General features: G+C 37.9%; 1 protein-coding gene across 1 annotated transcript in view; it reads right to left on the reverse strand.

Moving 5' to 3' along the window:
• Positions 1-25119, reverse strand: part of gw (trinucleotide repeat containing adaptor protein gawky) — a 475910-nt gene that overhangs the window by 42196 nt on the left and 408595 nt on the right. Inside the window, exons 20-22 of the mRNA XM_067149652.2 lie at positions 18322-18500; positions 13066-13237; positions 6349-6560 (exon numbers count right to left, since the gene is read on the reverse strand). Of these exons, the coding sequence (XP_067005753.2) occupies positions 6349-6560; positions 13066-13237; positions 18322-18500 (563 nt within the window). The remainder of the gene's footprint in view (positions 1-6348; positions 6561-13065; positions 13238-18321; positions 18501-25119) is intronic.

Below are 25119 nucleotides of genomic sequence, written 5' to 3' on the forward strand. Positions count from 1 at the left end.
TTAGCACTGTTTTCCCATCTGTTTGTGCAAATTACTCGTATCACATATTGAGACCTTCCAGTTTAAAATATTAGGAATAAATATACAAATGAAATAAATAAATAAATAAATAATAATAATAATAATAATAATAATAATAATAATAATAATAATAATAATAATAATAATAATAATAAATTGAATACTGACGATAATATCTTTCACTTCTAAATACAGTGCGAGGGTTCATCTCACTCGACGCCGTAGAGAAAAGGGATAAGGGTATCTTATTATCATATTATGCAATATGGATACAAAATAACTCAATGGCCAGTCATTTCTCTGTCAGTTGAGCAGTTTTCATTTTCGCTGTTTTCATTTTAATTTTCATTTTAATTGTCGTGCACTGCTAACGTCCCTACTACCGGCGTGTCGTCATTCCAAGTGACATCTTCACTGCCATCCCGTCAGCCATGCATTGCAATTGAGACCGAGAGCAACAGAGGTCCCGTCTTTTTGAACCTTTTAAAAACAGTTTCGTTCCTGTCTATAGAGTGAAGATATACTGTGAAGATATTCCCAAGTGGTTTCTGGAGATGGTCTCTATTCCCAGCTAGTGTGCGTGAATAAAATCGTGTTACTGAAAGCGTGCCAAACCACCATCTGATAACTAGCGTGTTTGAAATGCATAGTGACTGGAGGCATTCTTTTGATAAGTGCGGCTGTTGAAAGCCAGACCCTTATTTTAAAGTATATTTCATGCTTGTTCTCTACATTTATCACATCAGGATTTTTATATGTCCGTTGTCTCTCATTTTTTATTAACACATACCCTAGTATGTATTGTTTTGAAAATCATTGGAAGTAAGTAGAGACATAAAAAGCAATTATTGTTATTTGTTAGTTACGCTGGTGATTAAAACAATTGTGATTCACGTTTTAAACCTACTTCTCTCCCAAAAAACCCTATACTGGCCCGAGTTACGAGATATTAAACGATCACTTTGTTAATGATCTCACCTGCCTTTATTAATAGCCTAACAACAACCGTGAATATTTGTTAACTAAAGTAAGCTAGTTTCCTCATCCCCAGGTGGTGTAGCTCTGTTTTAGACAGGTCCCCAGTGGAAGGGAGTTGCATGTACCATTTTTACTGCAAATCAACCTTCCTGCCATTCGTAAATCTCTGGCAATACGGTAATTGTGCTAACCATTACGCTGGCGGACATTATTAACTACGAAAACCAAATGTACAGCAAGATTTTAAGGCGTGTTTCCATTGCGTGGGTCGTACGGACAAAACTATTCACATATTTGTGTGATATCAGAGCTACATAAGGCTTGTAGCCGCTTTGAAGTAGAATTGTTGTTCTTCTCTGATGAATTATGTTGGGGGGGTCTTGTATGCGAGATTTTTTTTCATTTCCTTCATCTCGAAAAGCCAAGGGGGTTCTAATACATGAGGGGGTCTAATACATGAATAAATACAGTATTTTAGGCCTCACTTCTGTGAGGAGGCAACCTAAGAAGTTTGATCAAATATAAACAGGATTTTTGTTCTTGAATATCAACAGTTGGTAGGACTAGCCCCACGCTTCTGCTAGGCTTAGGCGAGACCGTTAGGAGTGGGGGGGGGGGGGGTGCTGTTACATGTTTCCCTCTGTTTCATCAGTAATAGAGATAGCTGAAAAATAACGGAGCAGTTACTTTGTCACAGCTGCATGCATGTCACTGTTACAAATGTAACGAGGACAAAAAATAACAGGTTACCAAATAACGACAACAGAATAATATACTAGTGAAAACAGTAACAGGGAAGTGGGAACTGTCACTAGTAGCCTAGTAGCAGCTTACAGAGACAGAATGTGACCTTCAGAGTTCAGATAGTCTTCCAAGTGAGAGCGCTTTCGTAGGAGATTGATTTAAGTCAAATATACTATAGTGTATTTGTTTAAGTTTCTGCTATCATCTGGTAACTAAAGTGTACTCTGTTATGACATATTCAACTGCTCAGGGGTAATAACTGACTCAGACATCGTGCAGGGCTATCTATATTATAATATAAGTTTCACCCATATAATTTTTCTTGTACCATAAATAAATTAGTATGCTAACTTTCCATATTGATATTATAGATATATTATAGATAACATATTATCATTACTTCATTTTACTTAATCGATTCTCTTGTACCGGTTTGTGTCGAGGTTTGGCAGACAGATCATCATGTTTCTTGTCTTCTATCCTTGATCGGGATATTATCAAACTCACTTCTCTAGATTTCAGAAAAGACGCTATGTGGTCTTCTCATATCATCCGTTGTCTGCCTCTCGTTAACTTTATAGCAAATAGGAATGCATGCTTTGCTAGACAAGTGATGCATGCGCGCATGTGTGAGTGAATGAATGGGACTTTGCTACACAGCTGTAAGGAGACAAGCTTGAAGCCATGACCAGGCTGTGACCAATAAAAGGTGAGTAATGTTGGACTGTTACTTTTCACAGTTACGTCTGTCACACCTCTAATCAGTAATGTTCATGATATTGGAGTAATAGGCGCACCCCTCCACTGTGCAACACACAATTATAAAATTTCTTGCTCATGAAGGAGTTACAGCAGTGGAAATTTGCCAGAGATTGACTTCACCAGTGAAGGCCAAGACTCGACTGAAAGCTGGCAAGGTTCTTGCAACGTTTTTCTTCTTTTTTTTTTTTTCGATTGGAGAGGTATTCTACTGATTGAAATTTTGCATGAGCAACAGACAATCAATGCTGCTTACTACTGCGAGCTGTTGAACAAGGCGAGGGTTGCATATTGGCACAAAAAAGACAACACCAACCAATTCGACAGGTCATCCTCCTTCACGACAATGCGCGGCTCCATACTGCAGCTCTGACAGTCTCCAAACTACAGGACATGCACTGGACTACACTTTATCATCCTGCCACCATTTCGTCAATAATGCTCATGATATCGGAGCAACAGGTGCACCCCTCCACTGCGCAACACATAATTATAAAATTTCTTGCTCATGAAGGAGTTACAGCAGCGGAAACTTGCCAGAGATTGACTGCACAGTTTGGTGATCACACATTCCCAAGGACATATGTTTGTAAAGAGTGGCAAAGGAAAGGGGAGGCAGCACCAAGACTCGACTGTAAGCTGGCTACTGCAACTTTTATTTTCACATTGTTAAAATTTGAATGAAGGTTCCACCTATTCATTACTAAATATATTTTGTACAAGATATTAGTTTTCAACATGTTATTTATTTATTCACAGTGCTGGTTTCGACACATAAGAGTGTCATCTTCAGCTTAAAATTGCCAACTGAGCGAGTAACGTTATGTTACTATAAACAATATACGTACATTATGATATAAAATACGTATAGTGACACTTTTACACATAAAAATGAAAAGTAGGCAAAATAAATGGTGGTATGTTGCAATGCATTACAGGCGCTATAGTCTATGGTGTGAAACTGTTGATGATGTTACACATTAAAATGCCGAAGTAAAATTGAAGTCACTCCTCTGTTGATATCGGTGGAGATATGGTTCAAAGTCCGGTAGTCTATATGATTAACAAGGTCTTCTTATAATTATATGTTATAGCTGGCACTTAATAAGTGGTGGGTTGAATATGGTTTTAGTTACACTAAAATTGTCTCAGTTCAATGTGGATAGTGAAGCCTAAAAAGAAGAAGGAAAACTAATTCCACCACTTATTAAGTGCCGGCTATAACATATAATTATAAGAAGACCTTGTTAATCATATAGACTACTGGACTTCGAACTATATCTCCACCGATATCAGCAGAGGAGTGGACTTCAATTTTACTTTGACATTTTAATGTGTATATCAAGATTTCAAACTCGCATATCATTAATCCAACATTGAATGTGTAACAACAGTTTCACACCATAGACTATAGCGCCTGTAATGCATTGCAACATACCACTATATATTTTACCAACTTTTCCTTTTTATGTGTGAAATTGTCATTATACGTATTTTATATCATACTGTACGTATATTGTTTATAGTAACATAACATGTTACCCGCACAGTTGGCAATTTTAAGCTGAAGATGACACACATGTGGAAACCGGAACTGTGAATAAATAAATAACATGTTGTAAACTAATATCTTGTACGGCATTTTTAGTACTGAATAGGTAGAACCTTCATTCAAATTTTAACAGTGTAATCTCAGTTCAATACAGAACAAAATGAAGTTTTAACTTTTTTTTTGATCGGTGAGGCATTTTGCTGATTGATATTTTGCAGGAGCGCTGCACAATCAATGCTGCTTACTACTGCAAGTTGCTGAACAAGGCGAGGGTTGCATATCGCTGTAAAAGACAAGACCAAACTATTCGACAGGTCATCCCCCTCCACGACAATGCGTGGCTCCATACTGCAGCTCGAACAGTCTCCAAGGAACAGGAAATGCACTGGACAACACTTGATCATCCTCCTTACTTATCGCCCTGCGATTTTCATTTGTTCGGACCGCTTAAAGAAGCTCTAGGAGGCAACAATTTGAAGATGACGTGAGTGCGGAAGACTTTGTGCGCAACTGTTCTTTTCACGATGAGGACATCAAAAAGCTGCCCATACGCTGGGATAAATGCATTTCCAAAGCAGGAAACTAAGTGGAAAAATAAATTGTAATTACCTTGTGTTTTTCAACAAATGAATTTAGATAAAAAATAAAATCCATTGATATATGACCCCCCCCTCCCCCTCTTACACCATTTCTTTTGAATACTCCCTTCAGATTGAATCAAGATTTGGTAACCACATAACGACAACCCAGAATAACCATAATACCGGCCCTGGAGGCTGCTGATGACTCATTCTGAGTTCATCTGCAACCACTCCAACTGCTAATACTAAACCAGTTAGTGGCCGCTCACCCAGAGTTCAGATGCTACCTGAAGGATTCCACATAGGGACTTTCACTCTCCTCAAGGAGCTCACCTGCCCAAAGCTGTTGGCTCCCTTAGGTGTCCCTTTATTTCCAATACACTGGTTGAATGATCTACTCCATTATCGAAGCAGGATATTCTGGATGATAGAATTGCGGGAAATTTTACACATAAAAATGAAAAGTAGGCAAAATATATGGTGGTATGTTGCAATGCATTACAGGCGTTATAGTCTAGAATAAAATAGAATAAAATTATCATCTTAAGTTGTGGATTTATCACAGCTCATGAAAGGATTTAACCATTTCCTGCCCACATTTTTACCCTCTTATTTAGGGAAATTTTAAGCAGAGCGCATCGTTTCAGAAAAAGTACAATATATATTAAAAATTACTGATCACAATGTACTCAAATTTTCAATAATACTAGAAAATATACCATCACATCCATTTTTCTGCTCATAGAGTCATAAGGTTGTTGGTTCAAACCACCACCTGCTGGTGATACTCAACACAAAGGTAGGGTGCATTTGTCACATTCTCACGTTCTGTGATTCCCTCCAAACCAATAATCAAGTGATTTTGAAAGTAGAATGATGCCCATGTAGGCAAGATTTTATTTCCTCTGGGCAAGTGTCTCCCCATTCTGTATCTCTTTTACCGTAATGTGCCTGTTTGAATGCTGCATTGATATATATGCAATTGGTTATGTCATTGAATAGTTTGTCTCCTCTTAACATATGTAAAAACAATCTATTTCTCGTAATACTCTTTCCAAATTATGGACAGGTTCAACATCATCCATATAATCATTCAAAGAAACAAAACAAAATGTTTGTGTTACCTGAATTGCCGCAGTATCGCCATCAGGTCCGATTTCTCAATATCCGTTTTCACTTATATCGCTGTTATCACTAAAATTATCTCCATTCATAAGTTATTCACTCACTAAAAATTCACCTCCGCCTGTACTCAACGATTGTGTCATTTTCTTCGCCTATACTTAGCTGTTTCAATAACCGCAGTATTTAATCCCTCCATGTTTACGAACGAAACAGCTGACCCGCACTCGTGGAAGTTCAAGGCAACTTGAAGACAGATTATCGCTCTTATTTTACTTCCTAACCTGTACTGTACTGCATGTTCAAAAATGCCTTATAAACACTTCACTGCCGAAAAAATACAAAATTATCGCATAGATCGTACGTGTGCAGATAATGCAGCTGGGCGATAAGGGCACGAAAGGGTTAAGAATATTCCATGTACTGTAAGAAAAACCAAGATCAAATGAATACAGGTGAGAGATTCTACACTGTACTACTTGAACGATAAACAAAACATTTCCTAAACTTTCCCCAGTTTTGTTGTTGTTGTCTAATTACTTTAAGTAATCCAGTAGATGTTCCCCAAAAATTACAATATAATGAACCTACCTAGTCTGAGGAGGAGGATTGAAGCTCCAAGTGGATGATGACAGACTAAGAGGAGGAAGAGGAGTATCCACTGCTGAACTCACAGTTGGAGAAGTCTTACTTCCTGCACTAAAAATCTCTGTATCCTTGATAGTTGCCAATGACAGAGGTGAACGCACAACTGAGCCTGGAGTAATACTGGGATCATCTTCAATACTTTTCATCTGGGTCCCCTGCAACCACATTGAAAAGAAAATACCATCAGCAGCTAATATGACATATTTCAAAACGTGTAGCATTACAAAATAATACACACTATAAAGCTTAATATCTCTGAAAAAGAAAGCTCACTGTATAAATGTAGGATGGTACTAGCATATCTACTGGAAAAAGAGAATCTACATACATAAAAGAACATTTCCTGGGTGACTGACTTGTTCATCATTGCTGAGCCAAAACTACTGGACATAAAGACATAACATTTTCAAGATACATTTATATTACAATGTAGGTGGTCGCTAAGGGAGGATTTTTGGATATTCCATCGCTAAAGGGGTGAAAAGGGGAGGGGGGGGTGTGAATTTTAAAAATAAGTATATCTATATCGCAAAACTTTAAAAGTTTACAGATATAAAAATTGGTATTTAGAATCTACTTTTTTTGTTTTTGGAAAATCCAACTAGGAGGGGTGAAGAAGGGGTTAAATGCCTATAATGAGGATATTTATATCTCGGAAACTGAAGATATTACAGACCTGAAAATTGGTATTTGGAATCTTCTTTAAAAATAAAGAAACACATATTTTGTTTTTGGAAAATCCAATTAATGGGGGTTCTTCTTCTTCTTTATCTTCATGGGGCCTCTAAATATTGGTTCCTAATTAGCATCGACCTCTAAGATCTTTCACTACCATGTTTTCCTTCATTTCCACCTAGATATATCTGCTCCCTTCACAAAGCTGCAGGTTGTTCTTGTTGGGTCTCCTTGGATTTTTTCTCTCTCTCTCTTCACTTGGTAGTCCTAGAGTGGACAGTCTGATTTTACCCAGTGTCTCACATTCGAAAAGTGAAGTGTTCAGCTGATTCCTCTGCTTCATTGCATTTCCTACATGTTCCTCTTATTACTCCAATTCTATGTAGGTGTTTTTTCAGATGGCAGTGCCCTGTCAACAGTCCTCTGCCGAGTTTCAACAGCTCTTTAGTATGCTTCTTGTTTGGTCCTTTTATCAGTTCCTTTGCAAACCTGCATCCTGGAGTATTTTTCCAGTTCTCCATTTGTTTCTTTTGTACCCATTTTCCTATCTAATGTCGTCTTGTGCATAGGAAATCCCGCATACAGATTCTGGGCCTACAAAATGTGTTTCTGCTCCTTTCCTGGCCAGTTTATCCGCCTTTTCATTTCCTTCTATACCTGCATGTCCTGGTACCTAATAGGGGTTAAACAGGAGTGACAATTGGGGTGAATATTTAAAAATATTAAATCTACAGTATATCTCAGAAATGTAAAATGTTACAGGCGTAAAAACTGGTATTTGGAATCTCCTATAAAAGTAAAGAAACATAGGCGATTTGTTTTCGGAAACTCCACTTAAGGGGAACTAAAAAGGAGGTGTAATTTTAAAATTAGCATGTTTCTACAGTATATCTCAAAAACTATACTAAAAAACTTAACAAGTTACAGAAGTGAAAAATGGTATTTTAATCTCTATTAAAAATAAAGAAACATGTATTTTTTGTTTTTGGAAAAACCACTTGGGCGGGGGGTAAAAATGACTGAAAATGCAGTTGAATTCTTTTCATTGGGATACTGATTTCTCAAAAAACTGAAAATGTTACAGATGTGAAAATCGGTATTTGGAATCTCCTTCAAACATAAAGAAACACGCCTTTTTTTGGGGGGGGGGGGGTAAATAAACTTAACGGCGGTGGTGTAAGAAAGAAGTTGAGACCAACTGATTTTACTGTTCATAACTTACTTGATTCTGATCATAAACCAATCATTTTAAAACTTTCCTGGGTTCATTTTCAAGAGCCATCTTTTCCTTTGGAGAACTTACAGTTAGATTACAGTAGATTCTCCTGGCATATAAATAAAAATTTAAAATAAACGATAGGAATGATATTGACCGTGCAATTGTTCACCTCTATAGCAAGGTCAATAATGTGCGGAAGTACACTAGTATCAGAAAGTTTAGACTCTCCTACAAAAATTAATGATTTTCTTACTTGTTTTCTGTGTGATGATAAGTGGAACTTTAGTTCTGTTACTTATGTATGGATGCTTTTAGCAGTTTCATTGCATATTTCAATGCATAATTGCGAGATTTTTCTTCATGTTTTCAAAGAAGTTGACAGATTTAAGGTCCCCAGCTCTTACTCCCTGCTTCTACCTGAACAACTTCAGGCCCTTTCCCAGGTAATAAACAGGCCTCTCTCGTTTCCTCGCTGTCTTGGAAGTCGACAGTTAGCCTACAGGAGTTATAGTAGTTGTACATTGTTGTTATCTAGGAATAACTACGGTAACAACACATATCAAACAATCGAATATGGGAAGGAGGCTATAAAACAAAAACACACAGAGCCAAGGCTTGTGCTTATAAAGAAATTGGGTGGTCGAACGGAAAAATTGCGGGAAATTTTAAAATTTAAATGTGCAGGAATTTGCAGAGCAGTGAAACACAGAGAGGAAACGGGTAGTCATGAGGATCGACCACGCAGTGGACATCCAAGGAAGACTTCTAAAATTTGTTCAGAGATAAATAAAACAAGAGAACAACCCATGTCTGTGACAACAGTGAAAAATCGTCTCCTTGACGCGGGATTGTTTGGTCGCGTAGCAGCACGGAAATCATTATTGAAAACTGTACACAAGCAGAAAAGACTACAATGGGACAACTGGACCGCTGAACAATGGAAAAGGGTGCTTTGGACGGATGAATCTGAATTTGAAAAATTTGGTTCCAATCGTCGGCAATACGTTCTCCGGCATGAAATCCTGCATAATTCCGTCTGTGAAGCATGGAGGAGGAAATGTGATGGTATTGGGATGTTTTGGAAATAACCAGATTGGTGATCTGGTGAAAGTAGAGGGAATACTGGAAGAGAAACAACATCACCGCATCCTTTCGCGCAATGCCGTGCCATCTGGAATGAAGCTGAATGGTGAAGGATTTGTTCTACTAGTGAAATGTGTAATAAAATGGGCAAACACCTAATGTCATACAAATTTGATATAACCTCTCATCTGGATGATTTTATATTCAATTATAAACCACAAGCTAAGCAATTGTGATGAATTTCATTGTTAATCATCATCACCGCTGACCATCTCAAAATGGCTAGGTGTGGTGTACGAGCCCCCTCCACTGTTCTCTCGTAATCTTACCCCCAATCTTTTCCCCTCTCCTTGACTCGTTTCTTGACCAAATTGGTCCATTTTGCTCTGGGTCTGCTCACTGGTCTTTTTACTTCTTTTCGTATTATCTTCTTGCAGTCCTGCTCGCACCCGTCCTTCTTACTTAGCCAAACCACTTCAATCTTCAGTCTCCTATTCCCACCTACTCTCAGACTTTTTCATTCCTGAACTTGTCCTTCCTTCAACGGAAAAAATAAAAATAAATAACAGGAAAATATACCGCATTTATGGATATCTACAGGTGTGGCGGTAATGACATTTATTATCATAATGTTTAATTTTGTACGTTTGTTGTCTTTTTTTTTTTAATAACGCATACCCTAGTATGTTTTGTTTGGTGTCTCCGAAAATTGTTTAAAGTACGTCGGGACATAAAATTATTATTATTTGTTAGGTACGTTGGCGAGTAAAATGATCGTTTGAATTGGATAGCTTTTATCACGTTTTAAACTTACTTCTCTCCAAATATATATCTATAATGGCCCAAGTTACGAGATATTAAACGACCACTTTGTTAATGATCTCGCCTGCTGTATAAATAACAACCGCGAATATTTCTCAACTAAAGTAAACTCGTTTCCTCATCCCGAGGTGATACAGCTCCTTTTAGACACACGCCTAGTGGAGGGGAGTTACAGGTACCGCTTTTACCGCATATCAGCCTTCCTGCCATTCGTTAATCTCTGGCAGTACGGTACCGGGAATCGAAGTCAGACCCCCGAAAACAGCAACTCGTTATGTTAGCCATTACTCTGGCAGACATTATTAACGACAAAACAAAGACATATAGCATGACTGATGCATGCTTGCAATGCGGGTTGGACACGAAGTTAGGCCTATCCATCTATTTGTGCGACGTCATCAGAGCTGCAGTAGACCTACGCTACAGAGGCGGACATTTCTTAACTACGAGACACAGATGTACCGCATGGATTCGACGCGTTTTTTATTGCGTAGGTCGTACGGACGAAACTATTCACAAATTTGTGCGATTTCATCAGAGCTGCAATAAGACTTGTACCCGCTTCGAAGCGGAATCGTCATCGTTCTATGACGAATTACGTTGGGGGGTCTTATAGGCGAGATTTATTTTTTCATTTCCTTCGCCTCGAAAAGTCAGAGGGGGTCTAATACGTGAGGGAGTCTAATACACGAGTAAATACGGTACTACTTACACAAGGCTTTCATGAGAAAAATTACATGATTTTATGCTGATGCCTTTAAAGATAACGACAAGAAAGGCTTCATTATCGATCCGACCATCCGATTCGAGCACCATGGCGGCCAGTCTACTGAAGTTCATCTTGAAAAGCAGAACATTCACGCGCCCACCATTCCACTCTACAAAAATAAATACCAGCTGAATGAAGTAGAGATTATCGGCCTGATGATTGGTGCTTGTGGCACAATACCTGCCTTGTTCGTAGAATTCTGGAAGAAATTTGACCTGCCTATGAACAGCATCGAAAGAATAGTTACCACCACCATATGTGGATCTGTACACATCCTAAAATCTCACCTGTTTGGACCTCCATAACCTAAAAAATCCGTATCATCGCTACATTTCTATGTAATACCAATATAATGGTCCGTTATTAGACATTATAAATTTTCCAGCTAACTCATTCTTGGTTGCCTGCGTTTCGCCCTTGTGTGCTAAGTTAGGTAGTCAGTTGGGACTTAGCACACCACCCACGAGGGCGAAACGCAGGCAACCAAGAATGAGTTAGCTGGAAAATTTATAATGTCCAATAACGGACCATTATATTGGTATTATAAATTTACTCATTCAGGACAAATATTTTAGGTTCCCAATGGGAATCAACATCTACATCATATTTCTATGTGATAAAAACATTCTGTATCCTGATAAGCTTTACTTTGTCCATTGTGGCAACCCGTAATTGCGGGAAGTCGTTGATTCGTTCAATAAAAATATATATCGTCCTATATTTACTGGTCAGATTGTTGAAAAGCATAATTTAAAGGGACACCAATAATTGTTACATAGATGTGATGTGTTGTATACTGCAAAGCTATGGATGATTGTGTAAAAACATGAAATTGGTTTTATGCAAATTTTACTCTTACCAAGCCGAGTATCGAACCTGCCAATTTGGGGTCAGAAATCCGCCTGAGCCACTCCGCCCGGCAGCCGTAATTTTAGTTTTGTTGTACACTCACTCACTAGTCCCGGAAAAATGCATCTTTGGTTATAGGGGTTCTACCAAATTATGAGTGGAGAAGCAAGCGAACAAGCAACTTTTAGTGAAATTATTTAAGCAAGTTATTTTGTACTGATTTGCAATCCACTATGGTATATTTGAGACGTGAACACACATTTTGTTGTGATCCCCCTGAAAATGTCGCCACGAGCTGCCACTGGAAACATGAAACCTCTGTCTTAGAAGCACTTGGGATCAAACACCAAGACTTGAAGAACGCTGCCAGTTTAGACGAAGTCTGCTGAAAGAATGCCTTCTCCATCCTCAAAATTAGTGCTTTGAGCTACCAGTGCAATGTCGTCTGCATAGATGAACTTAGCAGCTGTGGTTGATTGTAAGTCATGGATGTAGAGGTTGAAGAGAACTGGGGTCCTCTGCACTAATAAACACAAAGAAATTACTCACTCACACCTCAAGAGTAGATTTAGTGTAAACTGCGTTGCCTGCTTGAATAACAATAGAATGCAAGTTAAATTTCGGTCTTACATAATAACAGTCGATCATTTCTGCTTCACATTCAATGATTGATATTGCTCTTAAGAGCTATCTAGTGCATAATAAAGCTAGCTTCAGGTCTCATGTGCGCACATTTGACAAGCTATAATATTTTGCCTGTAAGGGAAACTTGTAACATTTGTGAAATAGAAAACTGTTATGACATATTGACAAATTTGTAAGATCTGACATAACTGTTGAGTTGTATGAAACAGGGCCCTGGACTGCATTTTCAGATATATTAGAGCGTACCTTTCTTTCCTACATGATCCGTTACCCTAAAAAATAACTCTCAAGCCTTGAAATATTTCGTAATATTGTAATGATAGCTGAACTGCACGTACTAAATTTCTTTCCCAATCCTACCTGGATCCACGCATAGTATGGTCATGTGACGAGAAGTCACGTGCATATGCTAATCTCAATTCTCAAGGCCTGATAAGAAACATCGGTTCCATACTTCTGAACTAAGGTGCTGTTGTGAAGTTTCAAATTGGTAGTGCAACTGTGCTTTAGTTAAACATTTATTGTAAGTACTGAATAATGAACAAGCTCGCAGGTGGTAGTACAGTGTTCATGGGACTGGAGCAGGTTGAGTCCTTACCTTCCATGGCTTCCCAGGTTCAAACTCGGGTACAAGATCAGTGAAATTAGCTGCACCCGACTGCGAGGTGACTGGCCACGGATCCTTATTGTCAGGCTGTCCAGTTATATCATTGGCACTGGTCTCTGGCCATCCTGTATCAGTATTGGAACGAGAAGCAGTTGACCAAGTGCTACAATTAAAGAAACAAAACAAAGAAATAGTTTAATCAAAAGATATCTTAAGAAAATTTCTTCACCAAGTAAGTAATAATAATAATAACTTAAATGTTTCCACCTTTTCAATACAATATATTCACAAAATTACAAAATTATACGGTACTAGTTTCGACCCATCTAGGGGTCATCATCAGCCGTATTGGAGCAAAGATCATTTGTGGCGAAATCCTAAGACAATATTATTTTAAAGAATAACAAGTGAAATGAGATGTTATGGTAATAGTTAATAATACAAGGAATATACATATAATAAGAGGTTTTTAACAAAGAATAAAGTATAAATGGGGTGTTGTAAAAATTATAATCATGGAAATCAGTAAGTTCTTGTATTGAAATGAAATATGGCTTAGGAAGAGGGCTTAAGGTGGGGCTGAAGGGTGCGGGAGAAAGTGTAATTGTCTTGGAAAAGTACCTTTGATTAAATTTAGGATTGAGTTTAGGTTGGCTGCATTATTGTTTCTGAGGAAAGTGATAAATAGATCGAAGAGTATGTTGGGTTTCTCTGAGATTTCATTGAGATTGTGACTGGCATTAAAGTATTGGTCTAGGTGAATGTAGTAATTTTCCATTATGTTCAGTAAAGGGCCCTTGTTTGCTAATACGAGGATGTCCATGTCTTGTTCAATATTGGTGAAATTATGGTTATAATCTTGCATGTGTTGGCCGATGGCTGAAAACTTGTATTTTATTGCGTTAGTGTGCTCGTGGTATCTGATAATGAAGTTTCTCCCGGTTTGCCCGATGTAGGTTTTTTTACAGGTGGTACATTTGATCCTATAAACTCCTGATTTTAAAAAACTGCTGGTCTTGTTGATGTGTGAAGTATTGTATAAAACATTCATGTTCTTATTGTTGGTTTTGAAGGCTATTTTAACGCCTTGTTTCTTAAAGATGTTGGTTAACTTGTAGATATCATTGTTGAACGTGAAGGTGGAAAATGTTACAGGTTTGGTTATTTCTTTTTTGAGGGTAGTTTTTGGGCGATGTTTGTGTTTATTGATTATCCTTTCTATAAAATGATTGCTGAAGCCGTTGAATTTTGCGATTCCGCGGATTGTGTTGAGTTCGTTTTTTAGATCTTTATTGGACATAGGTATGCTGAAGGCTCGGTGAACTAGGCTGTTGTATGTGGCTCGTTTGTGGGACTGGGGGTGCACTGAATCTTGGCGAATGGTGGAGGCTGTTTGAGTGGGTTTTCTGAAAATTTTATAACTGAAAGAATCTGAGTTTCTAACCATCAATTCACCAAGTAATGTTAGCCAGTAACTATTGGGCATTTCGCAAGTGATTTTTAAAATTTATAACTGTTAGGTTTCTCAGTCTCACGAAACTAATTGTGATTAATATTTATGAACTATCTAAAAAAGAAAACTTACAGTAACTGTATTTGAAAAAATTAACTGAAATTAAGTGTAATCAAAGTTGGTTTAGGCAGACAGGGTCAAAACTGGAACGAGATGGTAAGATATTAGAAAATATTTTTTAACTGCACCCACTACAAAACAGAGTTTTTCATTCAAACAAACCCACTTCTTTGTTGTTAACACAGTCTGTGTGTTCAGCCCATAAAGATGATATCTAACAGCGTATTCTGAAACACACTGTGACTCCATCAGACCTTGTATATCGCGTAGACCAACAGATCACCGACATGAACCTAGTTTCTCTACAGTACCTAGACTTACTTGCACTGACAGTTCACATGTATTTTAAAGTGATACTGTTTTTAATTAACGATATGTTCTGGATGCAAATTAACCATTCATGTACACCCATTAAACAGAATGTGCAATTGCTACATTTAATTGCTGTCAAGGAATGTTATTTTCAAGAAAGACACAGAAAAAATATATTTATAAGGCTCTGTGGTTTGTGAACCATGTGCGACAAGGGCTAATGCGCATGCTTCATTTAGAAATCCGAAAACAATCTGCAAGTACAGCAGACTAGCAGTCAGAATATCAAATACAGTGAAGTGCATGTGCGCATGCGCCTGACAGTTTGGGATAGTTCCATATAGCTACACGAACAGTGCTATTGATAAAAATATAACTTGGTCAGATCCTGCAACAAAAATCTGCCAGTGAACTTTCTACACACTAAACTCATTTAAAAAGCTAACAGAACTTCTCCCAATAAAAACAAAGATTTATTACACAAAGTCTAATTCTACCCATTTTCGACCATGGAGAAGTTACATACAATAGTTTGAACAGCACACTCAGGACCAAATTAGAGCATGCATACAAAGCACGTAACTGCTTTATCTTCAATAAACCAAGACATCGCAATATTTCACCCTACCTCAACCAGTTATCTTGGCTATATTTAGAAGAGAGACAAACACTGCACTCTGTGTCGGTTCTATGGAGCATAACACCAGTTTACTTGAGAGATGACCTACGGTTCGACCCATCCAGAAATAATCACCAAACAAGGTCATTAACTCCCTGTTAAGTTTCCTTAGCCACCACACTACTAATCACAGTGATTCATTTATCCCTACTACTATCTGCCTGAGGAATTCCCTGCCAGCTGAGATCAGAGACATTCCTAGTACTCAGCAGTTCAAAAGAAGGTGTTGCAAACAATACCTACATATAAGAACATAATCTATAGTACATATTCTAAGAAAATTTACTTTCTTCATGTAAATATTATCCATAGGAACTAGATGATAAGCTTTTCCAGTTAGTCTGTAAGTTACACAATTTTAGTATGTTGTACAATTTAACATAAATCAAACAGTACATCTTAAAGAGACAGCAAAAGAAGTTCTGGGTATAGAACGAAGGAGAATAATAAGAAAGGAGTGGGTTACTGAAGAAATGCTGGACAAAATGGAAGAAAGGAGAAAAATGGAAAAATGTAAACACTCAAGAAGGAAGAAAGATTTATAGAAAATTAAATAATGAATTAAGAAAGACTGAACATGCTAAAGAAAAGTGGATCAGAGAAACCTGCAGCAAAATAGAACGGTTGGAAAGTGAAGGTAAATATGACATGATGTACAAAGAAGCTATGGAGTTAACATTCAAGGATAAAAGGAATGGAAGTGGAATGACTGAGATTAAATCATTGAATGGACAATTAGTAAGCGAGCCTGAAAAAGTTAAGGAATGATGGAAAGAGTACATAGATTGGTTATATGATTGGAACAGCAGACCAGATGAGAGTAGTATAAATTTGGAGAAGGAAAAGGAAATAAATGAAGATCAGATTGGGTTCAGTATATTAGAAGAGGAAATAGAGGCAACTATTAGGGAAATGAAGAATGGAAGGCAGTTGGTGCAGAAGAAATACCAGTTGAACTACTCAAAGTACTGCAGGGGAAAAGAAAGGATATATTTGTAAAACTCTGTCAAGAAATATACTTAAAAGGTAAATGTCCAAAAGATTTTCCAGCAAACATAATACCAACAGAAAAAAGAAAAATTAGTAAGAAATGTGAAGAACACAAGACACTAAGTTTAACTTCTCAAGCAGCTAAGAGAGAGAGAGAGAGAGAGAGAGAGAGAGAGAGATAGAGAGAGAGATAGAGAGAGAGAGAGGGGGGGGGGGGGGAAGGACTGATCAAGGAATTATATACAACCAAACAGCAAGAGTGAGAATAAGAGGAGAATTAACAGGAGAAATCAGACTGGGGAGAGGTGTTAGACAGGGTTGCTGCTTATCACCAACTTCATTTAATATTTACTTGGAGGAAATTATTTGTGAATGCTTGGATGGTAAAAGAGGTGTCAACGTTACAGGTAAGAGAAATGAATGTATAAGATTTGCTGATGATATGGCAGTAATAGCTGAAGATGTGAAGGACCTCCACAAAATGCTGAGAGAATTAAACACAAAGTGTTAATAAGAGTATGCAATGACCATAAACAAGAAGAAAACCAAATTCATGATACTTGGAGGTAAAGGTGAAAAAGCGACAATCAAGATAGGGGAAGAAATTATTGAACACGTGAATAAGTTTAAGACTCTTGGAAGTACTGTGACCGAAGACCTTCACTCTACAACAGACATAAAAGCTTGAATTGCCTTAGCCAAGGAAAGCTTCAACAAGAAGAAAAAACTGTTTTGTGCCCCGCTATTATGGAGTATAGCTCTATATAATGGTGAAACATGGACATTAAGGAAGAACAGAAAATAGAGGCATTTGAGATGTGGATTTGGCGAAGAATTGAAGAGGAAGATAAAATATCAAATGAGGAAGTTCTGAAGAGAGCAGGAGAAGTGAGGAGCATGCTGACCATAATCCAGAATAGGAAGAAAAATTGGATAGGGCATAATCTAAGACATAATACTTCACTACAAGAAGCAACTGAAGGGATGATAAAAGGAAAACAAGGAAGGGGAAGGAGACTATATCAGTTATTAGACAGCATTAGAAAAAGAAAGGAAGATTATGCAGAAGTGAAGCAAAGGGCACAAGATCGAGAGAAATGGAGGTCACAGCTATGATTGGACCTGCCAGATGGCAGAACAACCTATGATGCTGATGATTAATAGCAGGCTCTATTGCCTGAGCCGTGCTATAGAAAAGATGATAAATTATACATGTGGAGAAGGACATCACTTCTCTAGTGAAATTTTTCAGTTTCAACCACAATGCATGACTAATGGTGCCAACTTCTAGACTTGATTCTAACCTTGCCTCAAAATACATTATACAAATTTTGTATTTATCAAGATTTATGAAGATTCATTTTTCAAGTGCGAGGCCTACTTGATACTCTTTCTCGTTTCCTCTGAAGTTTTCTGTTGGTGCCATTCTGATTTCCTTTTACTGTACTAACTTTATTTCAGAAATTATATCTTAATTGAGACCCTATTTAATTACATCATTAAATCTGGACTAGTGATTGACTGCTAAATATTTGTAAACCTAAATATATATTAAATTTTCATTTAGAAGTTGGATCCAATGTAAAATTATATCCAAGACGATAATGATGATCATGATAATAATAATAATAATAATAATAATAATAATAATAATAATAATAATAATAATAATAATAATAATGATGATACTTACCCATCACCCTGTCCAAGAAGAGGATTTATATTAGGTGAAGAATGACTCTGAGCCAATGATGGTTTGGTTGTGGTCCCTGGGGCCCGACTGAATTCATTGTTAGTGCCATCACCATCCTTATCCAAGGAAGGAAGCTTCCACTGGTTCAGTCTTGATTGCTGCTGATTCTGAAATGATGCCTATTGAAAGAAATACAACATCTGGTAAGTTACAACACACACTATCCTAGGTTAATGGCAATGGGAAGGTAGAAGCAGCACTTTACTGTTTTAAGATAGCAGAAAACAAAGTGTAAAAGATCCTTAAAATTGTATCACTAAAGGTGTATATTCTAAATGCCTAAGATAGGAAACAATGGATAACCAAATATGTATTTTTTTGCTAGTAGCTTTACATCGCACCGACACAGATATATCTTATGGCAACTATAGTATAGGAAAGGCCTAGGAGTTAGCAGGAAGCGGCCGTGGCCTTAATTAAGGTACAACCCCAGCATTTATTTGTTGTGAAAATGGAAAACCACAGAAACCATCTTCAGGGCTGCCAACAGTGCGATTTGAATCCACTATTCCCGGATGCAAGCCGCACGCCTCTAACAGCATGGCCAACTTGCCCGGTAATAACAAAATAAAAGAAACAGATGGAAAACAGAAACTAAACTAAGACAAGAATGCAATCACCAGGAAATGGATTTTTATGTAAATATTTCAATTAAAAATGTAAACATATATAAGTGTATTTGGTGGAATGAATGTGTCAAGTACTTAGGGGAAAATTATACAGATACTATGTTATTTGATTGCAGAAGACAATAGCACTCCTTCAGCAGATCACTGGCTTCATCCCGATCAGAAATTTTCAATTCTAAATTGTTCAGTTTGGCCTACGTTAACATACCAGTTCTGTACATTCCTGCAGAAAAAATACCATCGCAGTTCTTGGAAGATGCTGATAAATTCATTAAGTTTAGTTTTTCTTACTGACAATCTGGATTTTATGATTTACTCAGATAAATGAGGAATGTAAGCCTACCTTAACAATATAAATTGGTATATATGATCCCAGATAAGAGTTTAATTATCTTCACTTAGTCACTTTGGATTTAGTGTACAATGTGCTAATTCATTTCAAATTATGTTTTTCCTTTTTTTAATAACAAAATAATTATATTTTTGCGAACAGTATTCCATGATTTTTTCTTTTGAAATACAAGTCACATGTTTATATTCCTTGGAGTATATCAAGCTCACATACCAAATTTCACCTCCACATATTTTAAACTGAGACATTTATTAATTTTTTTATACAGTGATGCAAAATCCATTAAAATAGGCTTGGCATTCCATGCATATGATGACGTATTATGGGTCGGCATCCAAAGGGTTACGATAGGTGCGACAGGGACAGTCCCTAAGAAGACGATAGAGCTGATGAAGACCTTTGACTAGGGACTGAAACCACCCAGTGGTTTTCTTTTGATACTTAGGCACCATTTGTATTCGCCAGACTGAGGCTATTGTTTTAGTGTATTCCTTGACACACCCTCAAAGTGGAGGGAGATTTTGAAAAAAAAAAAAAATCATATTTCTTCTTAACTTCAATTACTGAATTCAATCCAAAACCTGATTTCAAATACAATAAATATTGTGGCATTATAAAAGAAACAACATTTGTGTAATTGTCCCCAACTATGACATTTAGTGTGTGTGCGCCATGAACTGCAAAACAGCTATTGGCTGTAAATGGTTAATTGATATACATTTAAAATCTTGATTGGTCGACGTCGTGTAATTTCTACGGCTTTTATTCTGTGATTCCGCCTCGTGATCGTCATCGGTTTTGGTGCGCCTCTCTGAGCCCAGTGAGTCAGCATAAGGTCATCATCCAACACAGAGCTCCGGGCCTACTCGCTAGGGCTACCGGAACGATCTCTATCCACCTTAAGGAAGCTGTGATATGGCTTAGGGCCCTCAAGTTAATATTTTAAATTTTTTGTTCTAACAGCAATTCTCTCAAATTGAGTGTGATGTTTGACGCCAGTGCGATAAACCAATAAACAATATTCTCTCACCCATGGGTAAACGAGCTCAAATTATTATTATTATTTAACGATGATGATGATGATTATTATTATCATTATTATTATGACTTGTGATGTACATCCATTTAGTATTAGCATTATTATTATTATTATTATTATTATTATTATTTACGTAGTCGAATGATCGTATTGTATGTGAGGTTATGTCATGAAATGTGCTGTACATAAATATTTATGAGTTCAGTTAATGTAAATACCTGTAAATTAATGTTATATAATTTATTTTTACCTGTATATATAATTTGTAATCAACTGCGGTATTTTGAAACACACTGTAATTTCCAGAAAGGCATTAGATGATGGTAGAATATTCTGTACATTATAATCTATGTATTAGGCACTCTAGAATTTTTGAGAAGGTATTTTTTGTAATGTAGCTTTATAGAAGCCTGGCCAGGCACGTATATAAGGAGATGGTCTTGATAGTAACGATGAGTTATTGTTTAGTAGAATTAAGGTGTAGTAAGAGTTTCACTGGTGAACACATGTTAACTAACATGCCGAGTAGGCAGTCGGTAGTCATCCGTTTCAACTGTGTTTCAAGGTTGTAATCTCTATGTGCTGCGATACGCAGTTATTAAAACGGCGGCTGCTGATGTTCTTGGAGTGAAGTGTTTCGTTTGTGGTACAGTGATTAAGGTTGTGTGTGTTTAATTTGTAAATAGATGTGAATAAATAACTGTACTGACAGCATTTCGTGTGCGTCTTTGTGGGTACATTAACTGGAGATCGTGGGACAGGACGTAACAATGTACGCGTCAACACGAGTGTAATGGATCAAAATGCAAGTAATACAAGAGAATATGTCGCTGAAACAGCTCAAAGAGGAACTTACCAAGAGGAATCTCCCGACGAACGGGAAGAAGAAATTGCTACAGACGCAGCTACGGGAAGATCTCGTGGAAAAAGGAGATCCCGAAAAGCTTTTCATCAAAGTCAACGAAGATGAAGACAAAACATCAAAAAATGAGATAAATATTCCTAAAATGTGTTCTAACCTAATGACCATGATGTAAGCACTAAATAACAAATTTCAGACGTAAATGACAAACTTTCAGGCAAAACCTCTCAGTTTTAACCAGACAGATAGCACAAGTGTACACACAGGTTTACAATGTAGAACAAGGCCTAGAATCAAAAATATCAACTGTAAATGACAGAATTTCATCGCAAATTAGCGACGTTACCAATCAATTAACGCAGCAGATATCGGACATCAGGTCAAAACTGGGACAGGTTGACCAGGTCGATAAGTAGAGTAAGCCAGCTGGAAGGGGATATCTTGGACCTCAAGGAGGGGGTGGAAATCCAGGTCTCCTCCATAAAACAAGAGGATGAGTGGAGGACTTCTAACAGCAAGGGAAATTTTGAAAGCCGTATCTCTGCCGTCGAGGGAAATCTTGGGACCCGCATTTCTGCTGCTGAAGAAAGGTTAGAAAACCGGTTTTCGACCATCAAAGGAGATATGCAGAATATAAGGGAAAACATCCTTCATGCAGTAGAAGATAGATTAACACAAACACGACGTATCACCACACCTCTGTGGAGGTCCATTATTTAGTGATCTTTTGGTGCTCACAGTATTCCCCAATGTAATTGGAAAAGTCTTTGGCTTAGCATATTATTCAAGAGCCGGGCAGTCGTCTTACATGGTATCACCTTCAGAAACTTGAAGAGTAGGCCACCCTTCCAGACGGTTTCATAGGCTGCTGTCAGATCAATAAAAGCCACTGATGTCTTAAGCTTTCTCTGATAGCTGGCTTCTATGCAAGTTGTAAGAGACGTTATTTGGTCTGTAGTGCTTCTGTTCGGTCTGAATCCTGCCTGCTCCACTGGGATTTTCTCGAGGATCTCTGGGACAATTCTATTGAGAAGGAGCCTTTCTAGTAATTTATATATCATACTAAGCAGGGCAATAGGTCGATAGTTCTCTGGTTTAACACTGGCTTTGCCTTTCTTCAAGATGGCTATGATCTTTGTTTGAATAGCTTTGGCAATTGCCCACTCTGTAGGATGTTCGTGAAGAAGGTGGGCAACCATACTCTAGCTCTATCCCCACAATGAGTGATAAATTCTGGGTGAATACCATCCACACCTGGTGCTTTGCCTGGCTCGATATCAGCAATTGCAATAGTTATCTCATTCTCAGTAAAAGGTCTGGAGTACTCCGATATATCTGGGACACTGTCTTTCAGGATTTTCAGATTGTTCTTTATTCGTTTTGTGAATACTTTATCTCTGCTACTTTTGGATGTCGTGACTATATGAGATGCAATTTTGTTTGGATGAATTTCTGAATTCATTCGTGTAACGGGTTTTCCATCCCCCAGCTTCCTGAGAAGGGACCAAGCTTCACGACTGGATATTGTAAATCAAGGGTTATGAATTTCATGTTGTTGGTCCGTACTGAACTGAGAATAACATATGAATGGTAACACAGTAAAGGTTTCCACCTATTCAGTACTCATATGTATTTACAATGTTATAAATTACATGGAACTAGTTTCAACCCACCTAGGGGTGCTTAGAGTTGTAAAAATATAACCTCGTGGATGTCAGTAGTCCTCGTACTAAAGAATCAATGTAAAATAACACATATAAACATATATACAAGTATGTACAAAGTCTGGAGAGTAAAGAGTGATACTCTTTTGATGTCAAGTCGGCTTGACACTGATCACTTAAGCGGAGAAATTAGGCATTTGGTGTATTAAAGCTGTGTTGATCGGTTGCGTTGTTGATTGTTGGACGTGAAGTTATTTTTGAATTTCTGGTTGAGAAGAAGGTGGAAACTGCGCGTGGATATATTGATTTTCAGTTCTTAGCGGAAACCAAATTGGACCTGTTTAAATGGAGAAAGTCGGTAAAAACAAAAAATGGAGATAGGAAAAGGTTAACATAAAGTGAAAGGACGCTTACCTCGTGCTGCGGTGTGTGTAGTATAGCTGATGGTGTGCGATTGGTGGCGGGGAGAGAAGTGTGGGCAGAGAGGAGGGCAGGCACGTGCGGGTTAGGAAGAGTGGGGGTGGCTTGGGGTGAGGTGGGGGTGGGGAGCTTTTAAGGCGGGGCTGAAGGGTGCGGGAGAAAGGGTAATTGTCTCGGAAAAGTACCTTTGATTAGACTTAGGATTGAGTTTTGGTTGGCTGCATTATTGTTTCTGAGGAAAGTGATGAATAGATCGAAGAGTATGTTGGGTTTCTCTGAGAATTCATTGAGATTGTGACTGGCGTTGAAGTATTGGTCTAGGTGTATGTAGTAATTTTCCATTATGTTGAGTAAAGGGCCTTTGTTTGCTAATTCGAGGATGTCCATGTCCTGTTCGATATTGGTGAAATTATGGTTATAATCCTGCATGTGTTGGCCGATGGCTGAAAATCTGTTGTATTTTATTGCATTAGTGTGTTCGTGGTATCTGGTATTGAAGTTTCTACCGGTTTGTCCGATGTAGAATTTTTCACAGGTGTTGCATTTGATCCTGTAAACTCCTGATTTTAAAAAACTGCTGGTCTTGTTGATGTGTGAAGTATTGTGTAAGACGTTGGTGTTCTTATTGTTGGTTTTGAAGGCTATTTTAATGCCTTGCTTCTTGAAGATATTGGTTAACTTGTAGATATCATTGTTGAACGTGAAGGTGGAAAATGTTAGAGGTTTAGTCACTTCTTTTTTGAGGGTAGTTTTAGGGCGATGTTTGTGTTTATTGATTATCCTTTCTATAAAAAGATTGCTGAAGCCGTTGTATTTTGCAATTCCGCGAATTGTGTTAAGTTCGTTCTTTAGATCTTTCTTGGACATAGGTATGCTGAAGGCTCGGTGAACTAGGCTGTTGTATGTGGCTCGTTTGTGGGACTGGGGGTGCACTGAATCTTGGCGAATGGAGGAGGCTGTTTGAGTAGGTTATCTGAATATTTTATAACTGAAAGAATCTGAGTTTCTAGTGATAGTTAAATCTAGGAAGTTGATTTTTTGATTTGATTCGGATTCTAGTGTGAATTTGATATGAGAATCAATAGTGTTGAGTTTTAAGAGGGTGGTGGAGGCATTAATTGATTGCTCATGTCCGGCCTGTTCTGGATTAAGGGGGATGGGACCGAGAAGAGGAAGGTGCCTCAAGACCTGACAGACGAGCAACCCTGGTCAAGTAGGAGAGGAATTGATCATATAGTGAGTAGAACAGGCTAACCCCGCCCAGCTATCACATCTTAAGGATTGGCCGCAAGAATTTTTCAGCCATACTCGACAGCCAAGCAAGCCATTCATTCGTCAATGGGACTGTCACCCATCAGGCAATGTCCATATCCAATTAACCCGGATAAGCGCAACTTCGTCATCCAGAAGATTCACGAGATAGAAGGGCAACGTCTAATCGAACCCTCTACATCCTGCTGGGCTTCACCTATCGTCCTAGTGAAGGAGAAGAATGGGGAGTATCGACTGTGTGTGGACTTCGGCAGGTTGAACGAAAAGACCTTTAGTGATGCCTACCTCATGCCTGACCTGAAAGACTCGCTGAAACAAGTAAGTGGGACTAGGGTTTTCAGCACGCCGGATCTCAACTCCGGACACTGGCAAATGGAGGTCGAGGAAAGTTCTAGACCGCTAACCGCCTTCATGACACCGAGTTTGCAGTAATGCCTTTAGGATTAAAGAATGCTCCTGCCACCTTCATGCGATTAATGGATAAGGTATTATCAGGATAT

The sequence above is a fragment of the Anabrus simplex genome, chromosome 6 (genome assembly GCF_040414725.1).
Source record: "Anabrus simplex isolate iqAnaSimp1 chromosome 6, ASM4041472v1, whole genome shotgun sequence".
In the NCBI taxonomy this organism is placed as follows: domain Eukaryota; kingdom Metazoa; phylum Arthropoda; class Insecta; order Orthoptera; family Tettigoniidae; genus Anabrus; species Anabrus simplex.